This window comes from Meles meles, chromosome 1, assembly GCF_922984935.1.
Source record: "Meles meles chromosome 1, mMelMel3.1 paternal haplotype, whole genome shotgun sequence".
In the NCBI taxonomy this organism is placed as follows: domain Eukaryota; kingdom Metazoa; phylum Chordata; class Mammalia; order Carnivora; family Mustelidae; genus Meles; species Meles meles.
The window spans coordinates 64,028,704-64,054,694 of NC_060066.1; the positions used below are offsets into that span (position 1 = coordinate 64,028,704).

The following is a 25,991-nucleotide window of genomic DNA, read 5'->3' on the forward strand; positions in this document are numbered from 1 at the left end:
CTCCTTGCAGACTGCAGTGGTTCATGGTGTTTTTTTTGTTTGTTTGTTTTGTTTTTTGTTTTTTTTTAAAGATTTTATTTATTTATTTATCAGAGAGAGAGAGACCACAAGCAGGCAGAGTGGCAGGCAGAGGCAGAGGGAGAAGCAAGGAGCCCAATACAGGACTCCTCCCTGCCGGGCAAGGAGCCAAATACAGAACTCGATCCCAAAACCCTGGGATCATGATCTGAGCCGAAGGCAGCCGCTTAACAGACTGAGCCATCCAGGCGTCCCTGCAATGGTTCATGGTTTGATGAACAATAATGACAAACAAGCACAACTCTTATTAATTGTGTGGGGTTGTTTCTAGATGTCATCATTTTATAATGAGCTACAGTTAATGCTTTAAGTATGTAAATGGTCTGTATTAAGTACCTCTATATTCTATTGCTACCTTCTCACACCAGTAGTTACCTTTACAGTAAAATATGAAACCCTAAAAGTGATATTTCCAATATTAAAAATAGCTATATTGATCTGTTGAATATTTTAATTCTGAAAGCATAAGAAAAAAGTAACATGATAGAAGAGCACACGTTTTCTACCAAAACCATGGGGTGGGTGGAAAAAAAACCTAGAAATTTCAGCCAAGCCCAAGGGAAGAAACGAGATTGGGGAAGAAGGGACCAAGAAGTGATAATAAGTCCATCTGGAATGTCTCCAGGTAACTAAGACTCATTACTTTTTTTCCCTCAAAGAGCAAAAGACCTTTAAAAGAGGAGACTAGTTTCTCAGGGAAATGGACTGAAAATGTCTACAGGATTGGATAGAGAGGTAGGCAAGTGAAGACAGCCAGGTATAAGAAAAATCAGGGAACTTTCATCTTTTCTGTTTTTGACATTTGGTAGAGCCGTGGGTGTACAGAGCGTTCCCTGACCATGAGAAAAACAGCAGTATGGGCAGGATGGTAAATGGCTCCTTGGCCGAAATCTTGGGGAGCAATGGAGAGTGGTGGGGACCATGATGACCTGAGGACAAGCTCCACCTAGTGGGGCAGTTTGATTACTCTTCAAGCATATACCTGATTGCTGTCTCATGGGAATGCGAGCTCTGCTCTCCTGTTTCTGGATTTTCAAGAAAAGTCATAATCCGGAATTTTTTTTTTTTTTTAAACAAGAAATCATCTGATTTTTAAAATGTCTTAATTTAAAAAAGTACACTGGTCAAGCAAAACACGTCCGTGGGCTAGCTCAGGACTATAGATCCCAATTGTGACCTCTGATTTAAAGACCGTATTTTCATGTATTTATGATTTCTTAAATCCACATATGATCTGAAAGAAGCAATGGGCCAGCATTACTGAGATGTTAGCATCAGCTCAGTTTCCTAAGAATTTAATAAATGCCACATTGAGTCAGATCAGCTCCACAGTTCACTCCTCAAGAGTGGCACCAAGGGACACTTTTGGAAAGATTTAGAGCTTAATTTCTTTGACTCTACTCTTAGGAAGTTCAGTGAGTTCCACAAGCATTTTTGATTTTGTTCTTTTTGATTTATAAAATACCTAAGTGCAGGAAAATGCTAGAATAATGTGTCTCCAAGCTTTAATATTTTAATTTTTTATTTCTTTCTCTTTAAAAAGGTTTATTTATTTATTTATTTATTTTTACTGGATCTTTCTCTCCCTTTTTTTTTCTTTTTAAAAATTTAAATTCGATTAATTAACATATAATGTATTATTAGTTTCAGATGTAGAGGGTAGTGATTCATCAGTCTTACTTATAATACCCAGTGCTCATTTCATCCCATGCCCTCCTTAATGTCCATCACCCAGTTCCCCATCCCCCCACCCCTATCCCCTCCAGCAACCCTTAGTTTGTTTTCTATGATGAAGAGTCTGTTATGGTTTCTCTCCCTCTCTGATTTTGTCTTGTTTTATCTTTCCCTCTCTTCCTCTATGATCTTCTGTTTGTTTCTTAAATTCTACATATGAGTGATATCATATGATAATTTCTCTGGTTAACTTATTTCTTTTAGCATAATGCTCTCTAGTTCCATCCACATCATTGGAAATGGTAAGATTTCATTTTTTTGATGGTTGAGTAATATTCCATTGTGCGTGTGTGTGTACATACACATATATGTACACACACATATATCACATACTAGGTCACAAATCAGATCTCAACCAGTATCAAAAGATTGGGATCTTTCCCTGCGAATTTTCAGACCACAGTGCTTTGAAATTTGAACTCAATCGCAAGAGAAAATTTGGAAAGAACTCAAATACATGGAGGCTAAAGAGCATCCTGCTAAAGAATGAATGGCTCAACAAGGAAATTAAAGAAGAATTTAAAAAATTCATGGAAACAAATGAAAATGAAAACACAACTGTTCAAAACCTTTGGGATGCAGCAAGACGTTCCTAGCTTTAATATTTTTAAATGTCAAGCTCTTAAACTTAAGCTTTTAAGAAAGTTTAATATTTGATAATAATTGCTTCAGTTATTGTTTTCAAGTTTTAAGGCAAAATGTGGAATTATCATTGATATTCTTGGTTACTCCTCCTTCTCCAGAGGAAACCATCATCCCAACTTCATGTTGATCATGTCCATGGTGTGTTTTTCTAGCTTAAAAGAAAGTGTAAATCTTTTACCTATTAATGTAGTCTAAAAACATGAACTACTTACAGGTACAGACATGACCTAAGCTACTGCATAAATTGTGCAAAAAGTAAATCCGGACATTAGGGGACCAGTGGTTAAGTCATGTCATCTTTTCACAGATTAACTTTTCTCGTGGGATAATGATCTTTGTCCTATCCACCCAACTTGGGTGGGATGAAAACAAGCGCAATAATGAGAACGAGTGTTCTTTGGAAAAAGATAACACACAAGGTTCTAGCACTTTTATTAATGAATTCCTTATGTGTCTTACTCCCTTCACAAAGTACTAGTTTATTTTGTTTGTCCTCAGACAAAGTTGAGGGAGTGGCCCCCATTCCTACTGAGTAAGAGCTTTCTTTCCGAGCCTGATTTCATAAACTCCCATTACAACCCTTCTCAGCCTTTGTCTTCCCAGACAAAGAAGTAGAATAGTTTCCGTCTTTCCCCAAAGAAAAGCATTCTATTACAATTTTTGTCATTGTTCTTCTAAGCCTTTCCTAAGTCGGTTATATCTTTCTCGAGGTATAGCAGCCAAAATTGCCTGCAGTATGACAGGTGCAAATAGTTTTGTGATTCTATTCTATGTAAGCATCTGGCAAGCATAACAACATGTAAGTAAAAAAAATAAAAATAAAAAAAAATAAAATCAAAGCAAAACCCAGTCATATAAAAACCACAGTGAGATACCAGCTCATACCCATTAGGATGGGTATTACAAAAACAAGAAACAAAATGCCAGAAAATAACACATGTTGGCAAGGATGTGGAGAAATCGGGGCTCTTGTGCACTGTTGGGGGGAATGTAAAATGGTGTGGTTGTTATGGTAAACAGGATGGAGGCTCCCCAAAAAATTGAAATTGAGTTATTAAATGATCCATTTCTGGGTATTTATTCCAAAGCATCGAAAACAGGTACTTAAGGAAGTATTTAAATACCTATGGTCATAGTCGCATTATTTACATAGATTTCCAATAATCAAAAAGTAGAAGAAACCCAAGCTTCTCTTAACAGATGACTGGATAAACAAAATGTGGTATATACATACAATGGCTATCACCCAGCCTTTAAAAGAAGGAAATTCTGATACACGCTACAGCAGCAATGAGCCTTGAGGACCGGTATTAGGCTGAGTGAAACAAGTCAGTCACAAAAAGACAAATACTTTTGTCTTTGTCATAAGTGGTTTAATTCCACTTATATGACCTACCTACACTCATCTCTATGAATTTGTCCAGTAGAATGATGGTTACCAGAGCATAGAGTTATTGTTTAATGAATACAGAATTTTAATTTTGTAAGGTGGAGAGTTCTGGAAAATGGTTGCAAAACAATGTGAATGTACTTAATACTACTGACCTGCACACTTAAAAATGGTCTAAAGATGGTCAAAATAAAGAAATAAAAAAACCCAAGTCAAGTCTAGAGCAGTTTGTCTCAAGAAGGATTACGAGAACATTACAGAAGTCTAGGTGAAAGTTTCCATCAGGCAGTGTCCACTACCAAAAGCATAGTTGTTAAGGTAGAGAAAGGAGGTCTTTTCTGAAGTCTACCCCACTGTTCACTGTGGTTCATCATTATGCTCTGCCAATGAGATAATAAGACCTATCTTATGCTTCTGTTATCTCTCTTTCAGAACCTAGAACACTACTATGCATTTACGGCTTGCTTTTAGGAAGTCCTCAATAAATATTTGTTGAAGGGCTGATGGAAAGCGTCATGGTTAAATGTTAGCTGTGGAGACCTAGTCCTAACACTGGTCCCAGTTTCACCATTGACTAGTTCATCACAGCCTACATGACTTCTCTAAGCCTCATTTTACTTATGTGCTAACTAAAGAGAGTAAGAGCAGCTACTTCACAGAGTTATTGGGAAGAGTAAATGAATGAATGCTTAGCTTTGTATCTGGCTAGAAAATCAAGGAAGGAGGTAGAGACAAATACATAGGAAACAACTGGGTTGATAGAACCTGGGCTATGAGTTGTATCCATTATATCCACATGCTTCCACTTAGTGAAGTATTTGCTCAGGAAACATTTGCTGGATAAATTAACTAATTATAGGGTGAAACTAAAGGCTGAAATTTTGAAATCTGTTAAAAAAATTTGTCAAATGAGTCCTTAATTTATTTTAAAGACGAGGGCTGTATATTGAAGAGGTAGACTACGACAGATACCTGTATTCACTTCTGAGAATTGTTTTTAGCATTCTCAGGCCCCCATAGGTCCACTTGGAATCTATTCAGCACTTACTATATTTCCCGCATGGTTCCAGTATCAGGAATGCAACATGAAACACTACCTTGCTCGCAGGCCAGTGGAAGAGACGAGTATGGAAACACATGATGGATTAAGGGCCACGCTGGAGGCATGTCCAAGGGGGTACAAAGGAAAGTTCCATCTACCCTGCTGGAGGGGAGAATGGTTTTGGTGAAGAAAGACCCCCGAGGGCAAGGCATTTGAATTGGATCATGAAGAAGTAGGGCTTCTCCAGGTGGAGAGAGGGGGAGGGGAAAGACAGAGGAGACAAGATGTACAAAGTCATGAAATGTAGGTGAGGGAGATGAAACCACCAGACATCTTCAAGGAAGCATGAGTTATTTCCATGAAGCACTGAGCAAAAGTGGGGGAAAAGGAAGAGCCTCATAAAAATAGGCAGCGGCCAGATGGTCCGAAGCTCATTTGCTATGAAGGAGAGTTGCTTAATCCTCTTGCCAATGGGAAACCATGGCGAGTTTTAAGCAGAACAGACCTGATCAGATACTGGCATGATAACTCCAATCATGGAGTGAAGGATAGGCAAGAGGCACCAAGACTCTCGGAGACAGGTGGGTCAGGGGACTGACAAATCAGTTAGGGAAGCACTAGAGAAAAGAGAATGGTCTGGAGATCTCGGCTGTAATGAAAGGGATGGATTTGAGGGCTGTTAAGGAAGGTGAATTCAAATGCATTCACCTCGTTTTACTTGCTCTATAGGTAAACGAAAACTTAATGTACAAGCCACACTCATGATAAAGTCGTACCTCCGAGGCTTCACCTGGGCATGTTGCCTGAAAATCAATACTCTTCTTTAAAAAGTGAAGTGAGAGACAGCAGGCTCTGCAAAGCAACTTCAACAATCATTACCCGCTGCTGGGTTTTACTGCACATGCTTCCAGCTTAACCCAAGGGGTTAACTCCGTTGGGATGCCATGACTTGGTATCAAACTGGAAATTGAAGTCCTGCTCCATGGAGACCATGTTCCAGTATGGGGGAGGGGGCTTTGCTCCTCAACAACCCTGGCCTGCAGAGCTCTGTAAGGAAGCCCAGTTGCTCTGCTAGCACTGCCCAACTTCAGTTCTAGGAGTGAAAATGAGTGCTGCTGACAATCTGTAAGGACGAGGCTCTTAGGCGTCCTAAGGTCCCATGAAAGGTCATACCTAGATTTACAGACAAGACCAGAGAGCTGGGCCATTAAAGAAAGTGAGAAGATAAGAAACGGAATCAGATGGTTCAGCAGCTCTGCTGGAACGGCCAGAATTTGGCAGGCTCTCCAAGCGTTCTGGAATGAACCCATGATAGCTAATTCTTCAGAGAAGCCTCATCTCCAGGGTGGTAGTAGTGAATTACCACCAGAAGACACATAGAATACTGTAACTTTTAATTACCTAGCAGTTATCACAAGCTCTGAACATATCATTCACTTGAATAATAATAACTGTTAGAAGAGAGTAATAGTATCTGTGTTCACATACACAGCATAGAATTACCGCCATAAGCTCATACTCTTGGCAACAATTTTGCCCAAATATATAAAACACTTCTTGATCAAGAGAACCCAAGGTGCATAAAGGAATCCTTGACTTCTATAGTACCGGTGCTTGCTGTTTCCCTCTCTCCGTTTACTCTAGGACGCTCCCCAGACAGTTTCGAACACTTAAGACCAGAGAAGTCATGTTGAAACAAAACCTGAAAGCCTTATAATCAATACAAGTTCATTTTATAACTCAGGTTGCTGGTTAAGACCCTCCAGTCAAGGACCAACTCCCCTGCCTTCCCCCCACCTCCAATGTTCAATCAGGGTTACTGATCAGGCAAAAGGTCAGCACATCATTTGAGCTAAAGAGACTAACAAGTGCAAAACCCAGTGTCTCACCCAGCTCCACGTCTTGATCATCAGTGAGCACAAGAATAATGTTGGGTCGGATGTTCTTTCGCTCCTGCTGTATCCGTCCTCTGAACCTCTGGGATCTGACGGTCGAACAGAGGCTCCCCAGCAGCTCTATGCCCAGGACAGCCAGTACCAGAGCCCAGCAAGTATACTTCATTGTGTTTGGTCCAATGTCACGAGACCGACAGAACGTCTCAGCCTCCTGGTTTCTGCAGGTCTGGGCAGTCAGAGCAAAAGCGAGAGGGAGAGATGAAAATGACATCCAAACCCCAAACACAGTTGCAGAGAAAGGGCTACAACAAAGTGAGAGCTGGCCCGTGAACTGTTAGAGAGAGGGCTGCACATGAGTCAGACGTAGCAAAACCCTCCCAGGCGCTGGGGAGGTTTGTAAGCACTTGAATATTTTGCAAATTCACTTTTGTCCTTTCTTCTCCTTCCAACTTTTCCTATTTCAAAATGTATTGCCAAAACAGAATTTCCAACACAGGGCTCAAATATAAAAGTCTTCTGACAAGAGCTAATACCTTGAATTAGGTATCCTGGTTGAGTAATCAATTTCTGTACTCAGAGGTTTTCAGAACTTCTGCAGATGGGGTCCTAGAGGGGGAGAAGAAACAAATGAGATGTCAGTCAGGGTGGAAATGTCAGTCAAGGGTTTGAATATAGATTTTGGTGTGAAGTAGTCTCTCGAAACAGCATACACATTTATATATACATACATAGACACACATATATACATAAAAATACACATATACACACATTATATACATACACATACACACACGCATACATATATCTGCATATATACATATGCACAAACATACATATAAACATACATACATGTATACATATATACATAGATATATACACACATATACATATACACATATATGTGTATATATATATACACAAAAAATCCGTACTCCAAAAGGGAGAAATAGGAGAAAACAATATTCACAGCTGCTAACAAATGACTCAAAATATATCTTCATTTCATAATCAGCTCCTTAAAGTGGTGACATGGGTCCCATCCCTGCTCACACTCTGATAGTCCTTGAAACATCCCCAGGAAAACTCAGGCTGGACCAGGTGGCGCCCGCAGCACCTGCGAAACCAGGGGGGGTTCGGGGAGAGTTTGCATCTGGGGAGCGGCTGGCATGGGGAGCGGGGTGTACTAGGGGCGCACTGACTCACCTGCATAGACACTGAGTACTTATGAAGCAGAATCAACTGCAAGGCTGTCATTTGTCATCTGCATTATGTCACTCACTACCCAGGAGAGTTCTTTCTGCTGACAAAGAATTCATAGTAGATGACCGGGAGGGCAACCTTGCCCAGCCCCCCAAAAGCTCCTAACTGTCCTCCATCAATCAACAGGGGAAGGGGTGCTTCCTCCGGGCGAGGCTTGTCCCTCTGTCCAGCCCGTGTCCTCAGTGTGCCAGCGCCTAAGGGGACCGAGCCCGCCTTCAACTGTCAGCACCAGCCTCGCTATCACAGAGCCCTGGCGCTGCACCGCCGGCAGACGGGTTTTGCCGCAGCACATCTAAACCTGCAAAGCAAAATGATTGATTGTTCTGAAGCTGGAGGGTACAGTCTTCCCTTCCCCATTAAAATAAATAAATAAATCAGATCTGGAGGGGAGTGCTGCAAAATCTGCAAATCTGCCCAAGACGAGACTTCCGAAAGGGTTGGAAGAATGCCCCTTTCCCTTTACAGCACTAACCTGCTGAAAGCATTTCTCTTGAACCTGTGATAGCAAAAGGCTCATTAAAAAAAAAAAAAAAAAAAAAATCTTTCTTTTGGATGTCACAGGGGAATGTCTGCATGGGAATTTAGGCCACCCTAAAATTAATTAGATAGCGGCCCGCTTCATCAGCCATTCTGTCCCCACACACCTGAGGGTCTGTATTTTGAATTGCAACAATAAACTGACATCAGATAAACAAGCGTAGCGAATCAAGTGTGAGACTCGCCAGGCAGAAGAAAAGGGACTCCACCGCTCATTTCCATGCCTTAAATTCTGGAGGGTGACGCGGGGCGGTGGGAGAAGAAAGAAGAAAGCCTGTGGACTGTTTACCCCAGCCACACACATTATTTTGTTTTACACAAACACACACACCCCTATTATTTTAAACTTTATGAGCTGTTTTGTAAACAGTTCTAATGCTTTTCACTCTGCAGCCTGTAATTACTTTGAGAGAGAGAGAGGGAGAGGGAGAGGAAGGGAGATGCACTCTATAGGAAATAGATTTTAAACAAAAATCTGGTGCTTTCGGAAGGCAGAACATGAAACCCATCACCTCCCATGGATCTTGTGGCTCTGAGAAAGTCAATACACAAGGATGGTGTTTTTTGTTTTTGTTTTTTGTAAGAACTCAGGGTTATTTAAGTGATTGCTGTACGTGGTGAACACTGAAAGCCAACAGTTGTTCTGCACTGACTGGTTTCTGTGCATTTGTTTCAAATCGTGAGAAAATTGATACGAGCAAGAAAGACAGGAGAAGGAAAGAAGGAAGTCAAACAATGGCTGTCTCCCGCAAAGCAGCATCAGGCTAAAAACAGTGACGTGCAGAAATTTCTTAGAAGCTTGGTCATCTAAGTAGCAAGAGTCTGCTCACTTCTCAAAGCCTGCAAGGGTGAGTGAAGAGAAAGCGAGCAGGAGTCTCTTGGATCCGCTCTAGTCAGAAGCCAGCCTCTGCTGACAGTAGCGACCCGGAAAGTTCAGGCAGACTCCTGGTGTCGTGCAAACAGCAGCACTGGGAGTTAAAATAATCAGCCCCACACTGAAAAGTCTTCACAATTAAGATGCCGATAACATTCCCTGGAACCCGACCAACATTACTGCTTATTCTTTTCTTTATCTTATTTACTTTGTCTCTTCCTTTAGGAAAAAGAAAATTAGCCTTAATGGTACCTTGAGTAAAAGACACTGAACTACATTGAAAAGGATTTCCTAATGAAGAAAGGGGAGCGACAATTAGATCCACTTTTCTTTTTTCCTATGTGGCCTTCCTTGGGGAGTTAAAGGTGCATAAGAAGCCTACAGATTTTGTTTTTTTGTTTTTGTTCTTGTTTTTGGTTTTGTTTTGTTTTTTTTTTTTTTTTTTTTTTTTTTTTTTTTTGCCATAGTTTATTATCGATTCAGGGAGTGCATATGTAAATGAGGAGAAATTAAGTAGTGCAGAAACCTGGACTTTCAGACAGGTCTGACCAGCACGAACATGCTATCTTTACCTCATCTCCCTTCACTAAAACACAAAACACACTACTCTGGAAAACCTGCCCGCAGACAATTCCTTTTTCAAAAAATGACCTTTTAAAACCTGTCATCCTCTCACTGCCTGGTTTCCAGCTCCAAAAGCGAAAGAAGTAAAGAAGAAGAAGAAAAAAATTGACAGACAAATACAGACAAAGGAGACGAGGATGCAATGTTTGAATCAGATACTTTGTGGCGGACAACAAGTGTCCTTAGAGACTAACAATTTGTCCTGAGAAACAGCAGAAAATGGGAGAAATGGTAAAGGGGGCTTTTCTCACACACAGCAAGTGAGCTCGAGGAACGGTGTTGTATTCATGAATCAGGACCAGAATACAAGTTGCCTTTTCTTCAAGCCCTAAAATGAAAACACCAATGGTAGCTATAGCCAGTTGATGTGGAAAGTTTGTAGGGCTTTGTTTAAGGCAGTCATGCCAAACTATAAATGTGACATTAAAAGTTTCAAGTCACATATAAAAGAAAAAAAAAAAAACAACAGACCAGGGAGACTTCAAGCCAATGGGATAGAAAAGTCTAGCTCACACATGCTCAGTGAGCAACACCCCACATGAAATCAAGACCCTTGTCGCCTTGGCAGCTAGACGCTTTGTCGACTGCAGTGGTTCTCAAGGTGTCCCCTAGGATTTTGGGGGAGTCCCTGAGATTCTTTCTAGGGAGAGTCCACGAGGTCAACACCGTTTTGACAAGAATACTGACACATTCGCTTTTTTCACTTTGTGGACTGGTGGGTAAAATCGTTTTTGTCTGAATAAAGGGAGCGTCACATACAGTTAAAGAAAAAAAAAAGCCAGTTTCTTTCAAGGTGAAACCGTAAAATGACTAATTGTATTAAATCCTGACCTTGAACACACATCTTTTCTTTATAATTTTGTTTTATGAGCCAGGAGGTACATGTTGAGCACTTTGCTTCCTCTGGAGGTGTGAGGATAGTCGAGGAAGCACTTGTGTGACTGAGTGACAGGTTCCATGGGACACTGCTTTTGGCTCATGGAACACTCTTTGTACTTGAATGGATTACTTGGCGTTGGGTATCTGGCAGACATTTCTTAAGGAATAAATGAAATGAGACTGTCATTTCAAGGAAAACAGCTGACAATATTTGTTGTATTTGTTGCCAGTGATAGAAATCTAGCTTCCAAGCTAAACTCAGAATTTTGGAAAACTTGGATCTGCTGCCATGAACTTGACAGCTTCACAATATGTAAAACCTTTCAATGACATTGACGTTGATATTAACAAATGTTATTTTTTGGTATTAAAAAATGAAATGTGTCAAATTTAGCATGTTTGCATAATTCAGTGAACCAGTATTTCTCAAATGACCAAGTTAAATGCTACAGAATCACACATCAGCAAAAAAGTTTCAAAGTACAAGATTACCATTGGATTTTAATGTAACAGAGTATGAAAGCTCATTGATGGGGTTTCAGATTACTTATGACGACTAATCTTAAGAAGTCACCACTTGTCAAGTTTTGGCATAGTATCAAAGGAGATCTACAAGTGTCTGAAAAAGCCATTAAAATACTTTTCCTTTTCCAAATACTTATCCATGTGAGGCTGAGTTTTATTACTTTATTTCAACCAAAACAATATAATTCAACAGATGAAATCCAGAAGTAGATATAAGAATCCAGCTCTCTTCTCTTCAGATAAATATGTGTAAAAATGTAAAATAGTGTTGAGGCGCCTGGATGGCTCAGTCAGTTAAGCATTTGCCTTCAGCTCAGGTCATGATCCCAGTGTCCTGGGATCGAGCCTCACATCAGGCTCCCTTCTCACCGGGAAGCCTGTTCTCCCTCACCCACTCCCCTTGCTTGTGCTCCTGCTCTCACCATCTCTCTTTCTCTGTCAAATAAATAAATAAAATAAAAAAAAAAAGATTTTATTGATTTGAGGGAGGGAGAGAGAGAGAGAGAGAGAGAGAACACAGATGGGGAGAAAGGCAGAAGGACAAGCAGATGCCCCGCTGATAGGGAGCCCCAAGCAGGACTCAGTCCCAGCTGCCAATACCATGACCTGAGCTGAAGTCAGATGCTTGACCATTTGAGCTACCCAGGCTCCCTGCTCTGTTGTAATTTCTAATTATCAGTAGCTATAAGCTACATTAAAAAAAAGCTCTTGAGGATCTTCAATAAATTCAATAATAATATAAAAGGATCTTGAGCCCCAAAGCTTTGGGAATTGCTGGCCTAGCCTATACCCAGCACCATAGTTAAGCCCAGATTTCTACTTCTAAGGCTGCAGATCTGGCCCCATTCACAAACGTATTCACTGTTTTGTCCCTTAAAGCCCTGAAACTGTCCTAAGTTCTAAATGTCTAGTATACAAAGAGGTTGTTGATGAGTGATGACACCTTGTGATTTGTTGGTTTGTTTGCTTTTTAATCTGAGGATGACATAGAATTTTACAAATGCACGCCCATGCTACAAAGTATGTTAGAGACAGGATCAGAACAACCCACTTAGCACAGAAACAAACCTCTCAGGGATGGGGCAAAGCATTTATTTCTAGTACAAAGAAATGCCACCCCATAGTTAAGGCAGAGAAAAAAAGGGGACACCATAAGCAATCAAATCAGCAGGAGAGATTAGGCCAGTGTTATACAATTCTTCAAAGCTGAATTTAGCCAGAACACACTTAGTTTATCCAAAGAGTGAAGTAAAATAGGATTATACCAGCAAGAAGCTGGTAACAACATCCGGCCCCCTTTGCCAATGGCCAGTCTACATACTCACATTTCTAAGGGTCTGTTTACATGGCCCCTTTCCCTTACCTTTGGCTTTCAAGTTTCCCATACATTACTTCTTTTCTTTAGGAGAAGTCTTCAGGACATGCTCTCTTCTTTATAATATACAGAAACCAAGAAGGAGCTAATTTCTTCTTTTAAAAACCCCACAGCTGGCAAAGTTCCTCTACCATTAATCCCCAGAAAGCATATTTCCTGATCTAATTTATTACAACTCCCAGCAAAGGAGATAGACAACAGTCTCCTTCTGGTGCAGTAACATTTTTTTACCCCTGTAATAATAAATCTTTTCCAACAACTAGAGACAGCTGAAAGCGTTCATTTCTGACCTGGAGCACCTTTGGGGAAATACCGGGCTAAATGAAGAACTCCTCCTCCAACAATATTTGCTTTTCTTCCCTTTCTCCCTTTCTACTGTTTCTCCTGCCAACACATGAAAGGAAACTTGAAAATTAATCTATTCACCAAATTGTTAGCATTGGTTGTCCCGGGGTATGGTGAGGGAGAGGAACAAATTTTGTTTTTAATTCATTCGTGTCTATATTGGATGTTTTTTCTCCCGCAATGGCCTGTTGCATTATAAAGATAGAGATAAATAAATGCAGGATTTCTACATTTGCCCTCTGTCTTCTCAGGGAGGAAGAGGATAGATAGGAGGAGCAGTGGTAAGCACGAAGTGAGAGGTGATAGCAAGAAATGTACTTTGGAGACTCAGCCCCACAGAGACAGGAACAAAAATCACACAAAAGTGATTTTTACACCAAGGGCATTTTCGAGAATGCCAGAAGTCCAAGACGAAGATTTGTCCAGCTTCTTTCAAGTAGGAATTAGCAAAACAAAGTGGTCTAAAAATTATGAAAAGAACCAAAAGGATCTGATATTCTTTTTTTTTTTTTAAGATTATTTATATATTTGACAGAGAGAGAGAGAGAGAGATCACAAGCAGGCAGAGAGGCAGGCAGAGTGAGCGGCAAGCAGGCTCCCCGCTGAGCAGAGAGCCCGATGTGGGGCTTGATGTGGGGCTGCATCCCAGGACCCTGAGATCATGACCTGAGCCGAAGGCAGAGGCCCAACCCACTGAGCCACCCAGGCGCCCCAAGGATCTGATAGTTTTGAAGCAGATGCTGCGAAGTATCTGAAGGGTCTATTAATGGCCACTAGTTGCTGGGGTGGCTGTGAGAACGGTGGACCAAGAGAGGCAGGAAAAAAAAAACCCTTGGAGAATCTTGCAAGAAAGTTTTTCAGGGGTGCCTGGGTGGCTCAGTGGGTTAAAGCCTCTGCCTTCGGCTCAGGTCATGATCCCAGGTTCCTGGGATGGAGCCCCACATCGGGCTCTCTGCTCAGCAGGGAGCCTGCTTCCTCCTCTCTCTCTGCCTGCCTCTCTGCCTACTTGTGATCTCTGTGTGTCAAATAAATAAATAAAATCTTTAAAAAAAAAAAAAAGAAAGTTTTTCAAGGCTCCAACATGGAAGTGACCTGGATCATATCTAACATTTCATTGGTCGTCTTTGTCACACAACTCCGTCCAGTTGCAAGAGGGCTGAGAATCTGGGGGAGCCGAGGAAATGTTTGCTGAGCACTGCTGTCTATGCCACAAGCGTCAGGTTTCATCAGCACCTTATTTATTTACTTTGTTTTCTCTCTCCAGACACACACACAGGTGTGTACATATGCGAGTACTGAAAATATGTATATAAATACATTTGGACATGTATTTCAAGTAATGAAGAAACATAGTCTGGGTAACTTAAAGTTCAACCATTCCTAGGTGCTAAAAATGTAACTTTTAACAGATTTATAGATTGCTGGGGGGAACATGTTTCATTCAAGTTTGTTTCCCTGATGTACAGAATCTGCTACAATACGAATTTAAAGTTCCACAATTCTTGCAATACATTTAGTTGGGGAAAATATTTATTTATTTGTCAGAGGGAGAGAGAGAGAGAGCACGCAAGCAGGGGGAGCAGAAGACAGAAGGAGAAGCAGGCTCCCCACTGAGCAAGGAGCCTGATACAGGACTCGATCCCAGGACTCTGGGATCATGACCTGAGCCGAAGGCAGATGCTTAACCGACTGAGCCACCCAGGTGTCCCCCCCAAAAAAATATATTTTAAAGATCTTATTTACTTATTTACTTTATTTGACAGAGAGAGCACAAGCAGGGGATGGGGAGAGGAAGAGGGAGAAGCAGGCTTCCCGCTGAGCAGGGAGCCCAGTGTGGGGCTTGATCCCAGGACCCCAGGATCATGACCTGAGCTGAAGGCAGAACCTTAAGAGACTGAGCCACCAGGTGCCCTTGAAGAAAGTATTTTTTAAAAAATAAATTAGATGCTATATTTATATTCAAAAGTGTTTCTCCAAATATTTTCTTGTAGTTAAAATCTATGTGAGGAGGGATGCCAGGGTGGCTCAGTTGATGAAGTGTCTGCCTTTGGCTCAGGTCATGATCCCAGAGTCCTGGGATCAAGTCCTGCATTGGAGTCCTCCTCACCTACTTAGCCTGCTTCTCCTTCTGCCTGCTACTCCCTCTGCTTGTGTGCTCTCTCTCTGTCTGACAAATAAATAAGTAAAAATCTTAAAAAAAAATCTGTGTGAAGAAAGAGGAACACCTGACTTTACAATATTAATTAAGCCACAGTCAAAAGAGTTCCCCTGGCCTACTTTCTATGCCTTCAAGATCACCACCAATATAAATGCTTGTTAACATTTTTTAAGAGTTTCAGTACAGCAGAGTGGAGTTACAAGTTCCTTCTGAGGGATTCTGCTGGCCTCACACAGAGTGATGACCAAGAAAGGGAGTCTTCGAAACAGAGTGTGAAAGATGAATGTGCATTTCAAAACAATGCTAGTTCCTAAAGACTTAGGGGCAAACATGGAGAGTGACTCTCCCTCCCTCTCAGCCCTCCTCCCCCACGCACCAAATATATTACTTACAGGACAACCTCTTAAAAAACAGACATTCATATTTAAGTCAACTTCTTTGCTCAGAGATATTTTCAAGGAATCTATAAACTCACATTAGTTCACATATTGATATTTCAAAAGCGCTCCTTCACAATTTGTACTGGGAAATGCTATTTTCAGATTTCTTTATATTACTGACTAAAGATGTAATTCCAAGTCCTTTTTTTCATTCATAAATATATTTTAATCTGCAAAATATCTTCCTTTGTACATTTTATTTGTTTTTCTTTCTTTTTTTCTAAAAATTTTATTTTTTTTCAGTGTTCCAGAATTCATTGTTTATGCACCACACCCAGTGCTCCATGCAATACGTGCCCTCCCTAATACCCACCACCAGGCTCACCCAGCCCCCCACCCACTCCCCTCCAAAACCCTGTTTGTTTCTCAGAGTCCACAGTCTCTCATGGTTCGTCTCCCCCTCCGATTTCCCCCACCTCACTTCTCCTCTCCATCTCCCCGTGTCCTCCATGTTATTCCTTATTCCAAGGTTTTTAATGACAAAATCATCTCCAACAAGTGCTTTATATGTGCCTAAATCCTTACGCGAGCCTTAGACTGTCCTTTAGTTTTACACTTACCTGCGATCACTAACAAGCACAGCTGTGTGTTTACCAAGTAAAAAGAGCAACTGCACTTAAGTTTCAAGAGAAACTCAGGCCTGTGATCATGGAAAATACTGTTAAATTTTTTTTTTTTTAAGATTTTATTTATTTGACAGAGAGAAATTACAAGAGAGGCAGGCAGAGAGAGAGGAAGGGAAGCAGGTTCTCCGCTGAGCAGAGAGCCCGATGCGGGACTCGATCCCAGGACCCTGAGATCATGACCTGAGCCGAAGGCAGTGGCTTAACCCACTGAGCCACCCAGGCGCCCCATGGAAAATACTGTTATAGGGGAACACGCTGAGTAACTAATAGGCCTATCTCGGAAAATTAATTTAGTAACCTTAGCCATAATGCATGCATAAAGCATATAATGAATGCAGATTGTCTACCCTTGTTGGCGTCCATCAGATACATGGCATTCTTGTCCGCTCAGATTCATCTACCTACCCTCAACTCATTATCTGGAACTAGAGGTATTTATCAATGTCTTCCGACTGATCAGCACGTGAAGAGACACAGCGGGAGAACTCTAAGACCATAAATTCACTAACATTTACTGATTCAAATTATGCTGCTTGCACCAAAAACCCTGTAGGTACATGAAACTTAAAATAGGCCTTCTGTCTTAGTTTATTGTCTGGACAGAAGCTGAGAAAAATCATAGCTAATAAAAACCCATGTTTGGCTCTTGTTACACAAGAGTAAACTTTATGATGTTTTTAAGCTGAAGAATTTATAGAATGAAAATTTTGAGTCACATACCTGAAACTATTATTTGTCATATTTGTAAGGTAATTGTCCTGCTAAGGCCGAAATTAAGATCTCTGTCTATGGATGTTTGGGGCAAATTTATGTTATTTTCACGAGAGGTTCTCTATAAATAGATGTTTACAGTTGGACAAGTCCTAGATTTCATCTAGATCACAAACACTCGATGGAGTGCCGCTTCCAGAATTTACTTTCTCACTAACTACTCTACTTTGTTTTAAACCTTCATTTCTCAGCACACACACGAACAGTACTTGTCACACAAAGAAGCTGATATAATTAAACCAGATGATGTGCCCCACAAGTAAAATCAGCCATTCATGAAAGCTGGTCACCAGAGGCCATTTCAAACAATGCATATTTCAGAGTAATCTAAAGTAATCCCTTCTCTCTACTGATTGGGTTTCCACGAAGTCTTAAGCACATGTGTGCTGCGAAAAGGAGGCTTATTAAAACCTGATGTGATATTAGAGATTATAATGTAACAGGGTTGGGTTGATTTTCATATCTGAGTCTTCAAAAAGAAAGCAATTTTCAATGATATGTGTAAGCTTACTCAAACATTCTGCATGCAAAGGTAGATGGCGTTTACTTATTAATTAAGAAAAAAAATAAAGAATGGTCCCTGTTAACTGAATGGGGTTTTTATTTATATATAAAATTGGCATATACAAGTGGAGGAGAATATAGAAATTAAGAAACAGAACAGAGGAGCAGAGGGGAAGGGAAGGAAAAATAAAACAAGGTGAAATCAAAGTGGGAGCCAAACCAAAAGAGACTCTTAATCATAAGAAGAGAACTGAAGGTTGTTGGAGGGGAGGGGGGGATGGGGTCACTGGGAGATGGGCATTAAGGGCACGTGATGCGATGAGCAGTGGGTGTTAGACACAACTGATGAATCACTGAACTCTACCTCTGAAACTAATAATACACTATATGTTACTTAATTGCATGTAAATAAAATAACATAAAATTTAAAATGAAAGTGGAAGAGAAACTAGAAAGTAGTTTTCACTGATGGACAGATAGGCAAAGCACAGCAAATATTTACAACTATGCATAGTGAGGAGCTTGGATTATTTAGAAAATTCTTTGCAAAGTTGTGAATCTCTAGTACATCATTCTTCTGGCTCACCATGGTGAAACATGATCAAAATGGGTCCTAGAACAGCATTAGACAACTTAAAAATATTAGTGATCGTTGTTAGTAGAACTGGATTCTTACAATTACGGAGTAAGTGCTCATGGTTGACCAACACCTCCAGAATTCAAGGCTCTCTGGGGATTTTACTTGTTTTTTCCTGATCCATTTTCTATTTTCTAATTGTGCAACTGACTCTTGGACAACATGGGTATGAACCGCATGGGTCCACTTATACATGGATTTTTTAAAAATAAATACAGCACCGTAAATGTATTTTCTTTTCCTTATGATTTTCTTAATACCATTTTCTTTTCTCTAGCCTACTTTATTGCAAGAATACAGTGTATAATACATATAACCTAAAACATATGTGTTAATCGACTACGTTATCAGTAAGACTTCTTGTCAACAGTAGGCTATTAGTAGTTAAGCTTTTGAGAGGAGTCAAAAGTTATACTCAGATTTTTGACTATGCAGGAGGACATCGGCTCCAACTCCTGTGTTGTTCAAGGGTCAACTGTATTTAGTTTCAATCAAGGATGAAAATATAAAGGATTAGATTTTTTTAAAAAAGATTTTACTTATTTATTTGAGAGGGAGAGAATGAGAGAGAGAGAGAACGAGTATGAGAGGGGGAAGGTCAGAGGGAGAAGCAGACTCTGTGCCAAGCAGGAAGCCTCATGTGGGACTCAGTCCTGGGACTCCGGGGTTATGACCTGAGCCAAAGGCAGTTGCCCAACCAACGGAGCCATTTCTGGATCTTCTGCATACAGCTCTAGATCCTTGCAAAGGACATAAAGAAAACATGTAAATGATCATGAACTGGTTTATGAAACTAGCAAAACCCAAAACCCTGACACACAGAAAATGTGCTATTCCTCATTGGAACACTGCTTCACACACCTGATCGTATATGAGAGAGGAGGTTAGCAGCAGTGCTAAATGGAGTTAATGTGCAGGACAAAATCTAGAAAACACATTGTAAAAATCTCTTAGTTTGAAGGTTATAGACTGAATGTTTGTGTACTCCCTTCAAATTCACACGTTGAAATCCTAGCCCCTAATGTGGTGGTATCAGGAGGTGGGGCCTTTGGGAATTATTTAGGTCATGAGAGAACCCTCACATGGGCTTGGTATCCTCACAAAAGGGATCCCAGAGAGTTCTCCCACCCCCTTCCACGTGAGGACAGAGGAGACGACTATCTGTGAACCAGAATGCAGGCTCTCACCAGATACCAAATCTGCCAAGCACCCTGATCGTGAACTTTTAGCTTCCAGAATTGTGAAAAAATAAATGTTTGTCATTTAAACCCCCCAGAGTATGTTATTTTTGTTAGAGCAGCTCAGATGGACTAAGACAAAGGGATCTTAAAGCTTACCTAGATTAACTTCTAACTAATGAATAAAACCTCCCTAGAGCATCAATGAAAACATGCCCATCTGGGTAACATGGAACTCACTAGGCCATCTGTGTGGTTTAGGGCAGCTTCTAAGCTTAGAAAATTCTCCCTTTTATTGAACAAAATCCTGTCCTCCTCTCTTTTAAATGTTTATTTACGTTCCAATCTACTGAGCCACACAAAATAATTCTATATTCTTCTCTATAACAAATGTTTTAATATTTGAAGTTGGTTTCCATCTGACTTCTAAATCTTCTCCTCTTAAAAAAACATATTTGCGTAGTGGAGAGAGATAGGAGAGCAGTGGAAGGGGTTGTTTTTGAATTTGGCCATTTCTTGGCTAAGAACTGGATCAAGAGATCCTATACAGTTGTAGCTGTACAAATAAGAAGCCAGCATATTCAATGCCTTTCTGGATCAAAGGAATTTTGAATGCCAGACTACTAATCAATGCTTTCCAAATTCACTAAGGAAAATTTCCTTAGTACTACTACTTTTGTGCTTGGACTAAATTCAACTCGGAAATCTTCCAAAATTTGCATAATTAACTTGTTAATCAGTTTTATTGGGGAATAAAGTCAGACAAGAAAGACAAAGATCCAGGCTAAGAGTTATAATCCAAGTGGTGGATTTTTTTCATCCCTTGAAAATTTAGTCATTGATTTCTCTCTAGATTTTGATGAATCATTCCTTCTAAGAGACATTTTTCTTAGGGGAACTCTCTTACACTGTTGGTGGGAATGCAAACTGGTGCAACCACTCTGGAAAACAGTATGGAGGGTCCTCAAAAAGTTGAAAATAGAACTACTCAACAATCCAGCAATTGCACTACTAGGTATTTACCCAAAGGATACAAAAATATAGATTCGAAAGGTACATGCACCCTGATGCTTATAGCAGCATTATTAATAATCGCCAAACTATGGAAAGAGTCCTAGTGTCCATCAACTGGTGAACAGATAAAGAAGACATGGTATAATTACATACAATGGAATATTACTCAGCCATCGAAAAGAATGAAATCTTGCCATTTGCAACAACATGGATGGAGCTAGAGTGTATTAGGCTAAGCAAAATAAATCAGTCAGAGAAAGACAAATATTGTATGATTTCACTCTTATGTGGAATTTAGGAAACAAACCAGATGAACATATGCAAAGAGGGAAAAAAGAGAGAAAGAAGCAAACTGTATAGACTCTTAATAATAGAGAACAAATTGAGGGTTGATGGAGGGAGGTGGGTCAGGGATGGACTAAATAGGTCATGGGGATTAAGGAGGGTAGCTGTTATGATGAACACTGGGTGTTATATGTAAGTGATGAACCACTAACTTCTACTTCTGAAACCAACATTACACCATATGTTAACTAACTAGAATTTAAATAAAAATTTGAAAGGGGGGGAAAAAAAACAAGAAACATCTTCTTTACCACACTTGGTTCCCAATTTCAGAACAGCTGGGTACTTTCAAAAAGCCATGTAAGAGAAGAACCATTATTCTACCATCACACTAGGGCCCAAGCTCAAGTACTTAAATCACAAGGTAGAGCAGGGGTTCATCATAATCACCTGGAGGGCTTACTAATTGCTCCAGCATTCCCAATTCAGGGATGGGGTCTACAAAATTGCATTTTTGAGAAGTTCCTAGTGATGCTGATATGGATAGTACTGGTCCAGGTAAAGCAATCAACCCTATTACAACTAGCGAAAAGAGAGGTACATGGAGACAAGTCTGGGGAAGGTCTTTCAAGGCCTCTCCAGGTTTTGCATTGGGTAAGGCAGCTGAGCACTCACCAGCCAGTGCTACTGATATTGGCAATTATTTCATAGCTGATAGGACTCTTCAAAAAAAATTAATTAATTAATTAATTAGTTATAGATGGGAATAAAGAGGGAGGAGAATTTGAAGGGAGGGGGGGAGAATCTCAAGCAGACTCCGCACCAGTGCAGAGTCCAACTCAGGGCTCGATCCCATGACCCTGAGATCATGACCTGAGCTGAAACCCAGAGCTGGACGCTCCACCAACTGAGCCATCCAGGCTCCCCTCCTCACCCCCCCGCCATAGGACTCTTTTGTAAGATCACCTTTTGTGGAGTTTTGGAGAAGGCAAACATTCTACAAATTCAGACTTCAGTAGGCGTGGACAACAGAAAGAGTTTTCCACTGGAGAGAATGAAACTTCTCTCAGCAAATTACCAGAAGTGGCTTTTGAATGACCCTCTGATGTCCCTTTCTATACATCCCCATTCAATTGGAGAAGGTAGGTCCCACAAATCCTTGGCATATGGGAACTACTGGAGTCTGACAGTGACACGGCACAATGTTGAAGTTTGTTATGTTTACTAAGCAATTGTTACATACCAAGATAGGCTTATGACCACTCCATTTTATTTTAGATCTTTACATAGTTATTACTAGCTATTAAGGAGGCAGAGTGAGTTATTTGCTTTTGTTTTAATGAACCTTCCCCCACCCCCAACCCAGTTTTCCAATTCTGTCCAGCTCTTTGCCAACAGGCAGTCTGGGCCTCTCTCCCCATCTATCTCCTCTTTTTTGAGGCACTGGCCAACAGGTAGAGATGCAGCAAAGTAATGAACTCTGAATTATACCATGACCCCAAAGTAGACCCACCCACTGTAATGTGCACGGCACATCAGGTGTTCTGGGGACCCTAAGCTGAATTCTCCTCCCGACAAAAGGGAACTGCGAAGATAGGACAGAACTAATCGGGAGAGCAGAGCCAAGGGCAAGGGAGCAAACTTCCAAACAACACTGAGTGTCTTCACTCTCACAGCAGCACTTCTCAGAAGGAGATTCAGAAGGAGACTCAGAGGGATTACAGTCCTAGCTGAGAAGGGGCAAGAATTTTGGAGTTGAGAGTCTTCCAATTGTCTGACTTCAGGAAGAATATTCCATCCCTACATGCACAGCTGTGGGGACCAGAGCATGACTGAGAAGCGGTGCATCTTGAATTAGGGGCCTTTTCTCCTTCTTCCCTTCTCCCCTCACCCCTTAATGTGATTATCTGCTGCTTCTTCATTCCTCAAACACTACTGACTCATGATCCCCCATGCCCAGCCCTGACCATTTCTTCACTTTCTTCTTTCCTTTTGCTCTCCCAAGTCTCCAAATTTCTTTCATTTCCTGCTGGTGGATCAGTCTTTCCCTTTTATCAAGAAGTAACAATTTTCACTAATATTGGTGGAACAGTGACTGTGTATTAGAACTTTCATAGTCCTTGCTTCATTTTATCCCCACCACATCTCTATGAAGTAGGTACAACTCCTACTCATTATTATTTTTATTTTTTTTAATAAGGAAACTGAGATTCAGGCTAGTTAAGGTATCTTTCCAAGGTGGCTCAGTGAGGGACAGAAATGGTGCTACCCCGCATCAGTCTTTGTTAACTGTTCTGTGTGTGGATTTTTTTTTTCTGAAGTGTCTTTTCGCTTTAAAAAGATCTTGTACGCCTGAAGAATTTTGAACTGGTGAAATTAACGGGGAGACTTTTTTGGGGCCAAAAAATGGGTGTGTTTCCAGGCACCTGAAGAATTTTGAACTGGTGAAATTAACGGGGAGACTTTTTTGGGGCAAAAAAATGCTCGTGTTTCCAGGTACCTGCCACTGAGACTTACAGTATCTATCCCAGGAGAACACAACGGGGCATCAGCATTGCGGCCACATACTACGTACAGGCCCCCTTTCACCTTACAAACAGAAGGGGACCCCTCAGTGTTCAGTAAAACAAAGAGCCGTTGCTGGGTGAGACAGTGGACTGGCGTGGCTGAACATGAATATTCAGGACCATGAGTCACAACTCCATGAATTCGAGGGTCTCCTCTATTTGTATTTAGCATTGTGTAGCTGTGAGACAACTTGCAATGATTAATTAATCCTGGGTGCCGAGGCAGAAGGTGAAATAATTTGTGCACAGTCACACTGTTGGTCATTCTCAGGCGATGTGTGCGTCTTGGAGTGCTACGTTTTCCAGAGACAGAAAGAAGATCGGACTTGACTTTCTGCTTTTGTGCCTGTGATCCAAGAGATCCACACCCCCAACCACCCCTCCATCCCTGAAATTTTCTAAAAGGAAGGGCAGGTGGCTGCCAGCTGTCCTTAATCCACACCCTCATGACATCATCCTCAATATCTCTAGTCGCTGGAAATTCCACCCACTGAGATCCCACACCCCCAGCGAGCCTTGTCACCAGCCCCAAGGAGGCCACAGGAGCCCTCCCTGAGGCCCGGCTTCCTGGCTCGCTGGGTGGAAGCAGCACAATCTGATTCATGTACTGCTGGTTCTGGTTCGTGGCTGCTGGTGACTGTTTCCTCTAGTGTAATTTTGATTGAGACTGTTCATAGTAGTACCTCAATTATCTATCACAGTGGGGGTAGGGCGGGTCTCCAAATACGTGAATTTTCACGATACCTTACTTTAACTATTTCGAGGCAGAAACTGAAAACAAACAAACACAATGGAACCATCCTAAGGCATACTGACTTTGCCGAAAGAACTCCTAAAACTCAGCCGCTCATCATGGAAAACAGGCTATTTCTCCCCATGTTCGTTACATGGCGACTGCAGATAGTAGTGGCTCAGCCCTGCTCCATGGTGTGGCTCCCTGAGTTTTCTTTTCAGGACTCAGACTGAGGCAGCAGCTCCTGGGTGAGACGCACCATTCTCATGACCCACAACAGGAGCCGGAGAGCTGGTAGAAATTTGGAATGCCGCTCAAAGCACCTGCTCATGCACCCTTGGCCAACGCAAGACACATTAGGGTGCCCAGGCTGGGTGGGAACATGTTCTGCTCTCTGGACAAGTCCCACGCAGTGGGCAGGGACGTTGAACTCTGGTCACTTCTCTGGTTGGGGATGGGTGGCGATAATTGGGGATTATGAGTTAGTCTACCTCATACACTTTCAAAAATTAATTATATTTTCTAGCCTTCAAAGAATACTGGGAATGAGATCACTGTTTTGTTTTGTTTTTATGGCTCTGGGTCATCGGTGTTAACAATTCAGACTTTCCCTAAGGGATATGAGGATGTGAAAAGCTGTTTGACAAATACGTAAATGACACAGGACTGATCCTGCTTGGAATTCCTTATGGATGCTTTTCACAGTATGGTTTTTGCCTCCTTTGCACACATCACTTCTAGTTACTGAGTGTATCTGCCTCTCATAACTCCACTTTCTTTCCTCTCTGCCAGAAAGATGGCTTGTTGGACCTTGTTCAATCTGCGTTTAAAGTAAGAGTAAAGTACATGGGCTTCTCTCTCAAGGGCAGTATACTGGATTTCGTGTATGGATGCTGTGACAAATGTTTGGATGTAGGTCCTTCATGGGGTTATTAGATTCCTCTTTGTTTTTGTCTGTTTGGTTGAGGGCGTGGGATAAATGAAGAACGAATTTTGGATAAAGTTCCACAGGAGAACCCCTGCTTTGCCATTTTCCATATTTAACAAGAATTTTTTTCTAGATAGTTGACTAAGCATTACGACTACCTGCCACTTCTTGATCAATTCCATTTCGTTTTACTCTTTAAAAAGATTTATTTATTTGAGAGAAAGAGAGAGAGAAAGCATGAGCATGAGTGGGGGAGAGGCAGAGGGAGAGAAATCTCAAGCAGACTCCATGCTGAGCGAGGAGCCCAATGTGGGGTTCAATCCCGTATCCCATGAGATCACAACCTGAGCCGAAACCAAGAGTTGGATGCCCAACCAACCGAGCCACCCAGGCCCTCCCAACATTTATTTTAATTGCCATCCACATTATATTCAGCAATCTTTTGTAGAGCTGCTGATTAAGAGACTTAGTTAGGCCCTACTGGAGATAATGGATGAATGAGAAAAGAGCCCTATCAAATGGATAGTTCTGTACAATGCTAGGTATAATTCTGTTCCAGAATGTGAGCACCTGTCCTCTTTCTAAAGGTAGGAAAGACAGGTAGGAAAGAACACTTCGAAAGGTTCCAGGACTCCTTAGAATGTGCATGCTATTCACTTTGGGTTTACGCTACCTTGAACATCACAGTGGAGTCTGAAGATCATCTTTTTGGATGAAAACAAACCCTTAAAAGCCATTATTTGCCCATCAATATAGGTGAAAGTCAAATGTTTCCAACCTGGTTAGCAGATAAATATCTCTAAGCTAAATGCAGTTATTCTCTGAAAGCCTGACCTTATGTTGACAATAATTGAACTGGGAATAAGATTTTTCATATGTTTAGGTGTTTTCTTGTATCTCAAATCCCATTAGAAGATACATTTGTTCTTTCATGAATAAAATAACTC

At 41.1% G+C, this 25,991-nt stretch overlaps 1 protein-coding gene across 4 annotated transcripts in view; it reads right to left on the reverse strand.

The window, feature by feature from the left end:
- The window catches only part of SULF1 (sulfatase 1), a 174,755-nt gene that overhangs the window by 72,840 nt on the left and 75,924 nt on the right, over nucleotides 1-25,991 (reverse strand). For all 4 annotated transcript variants that reach the window (XM_046025949.1, XM_046025940.1, XM_046025958.1 and 1 more), the window contains 2 exons: nucleotides 7,318-7,390; nucleotides 6,779-7,010 (listed from right to left, as the gene is read on the reverse strand). In XM_046025949.1, coding sequence (XP_045881905.1) covers nucleotides 6,779-6,950 — 172 coding nt within the window. In that variant the 5' untranslated portion in view covers nucleotides 6,951-7,010; nucleotides 7,318-7,390. The remainder of the gene's footprint in view (nucleotides 1-6,778; nucleotides 7,011-7,317; nucleotides 7,391-25,991) is intronic.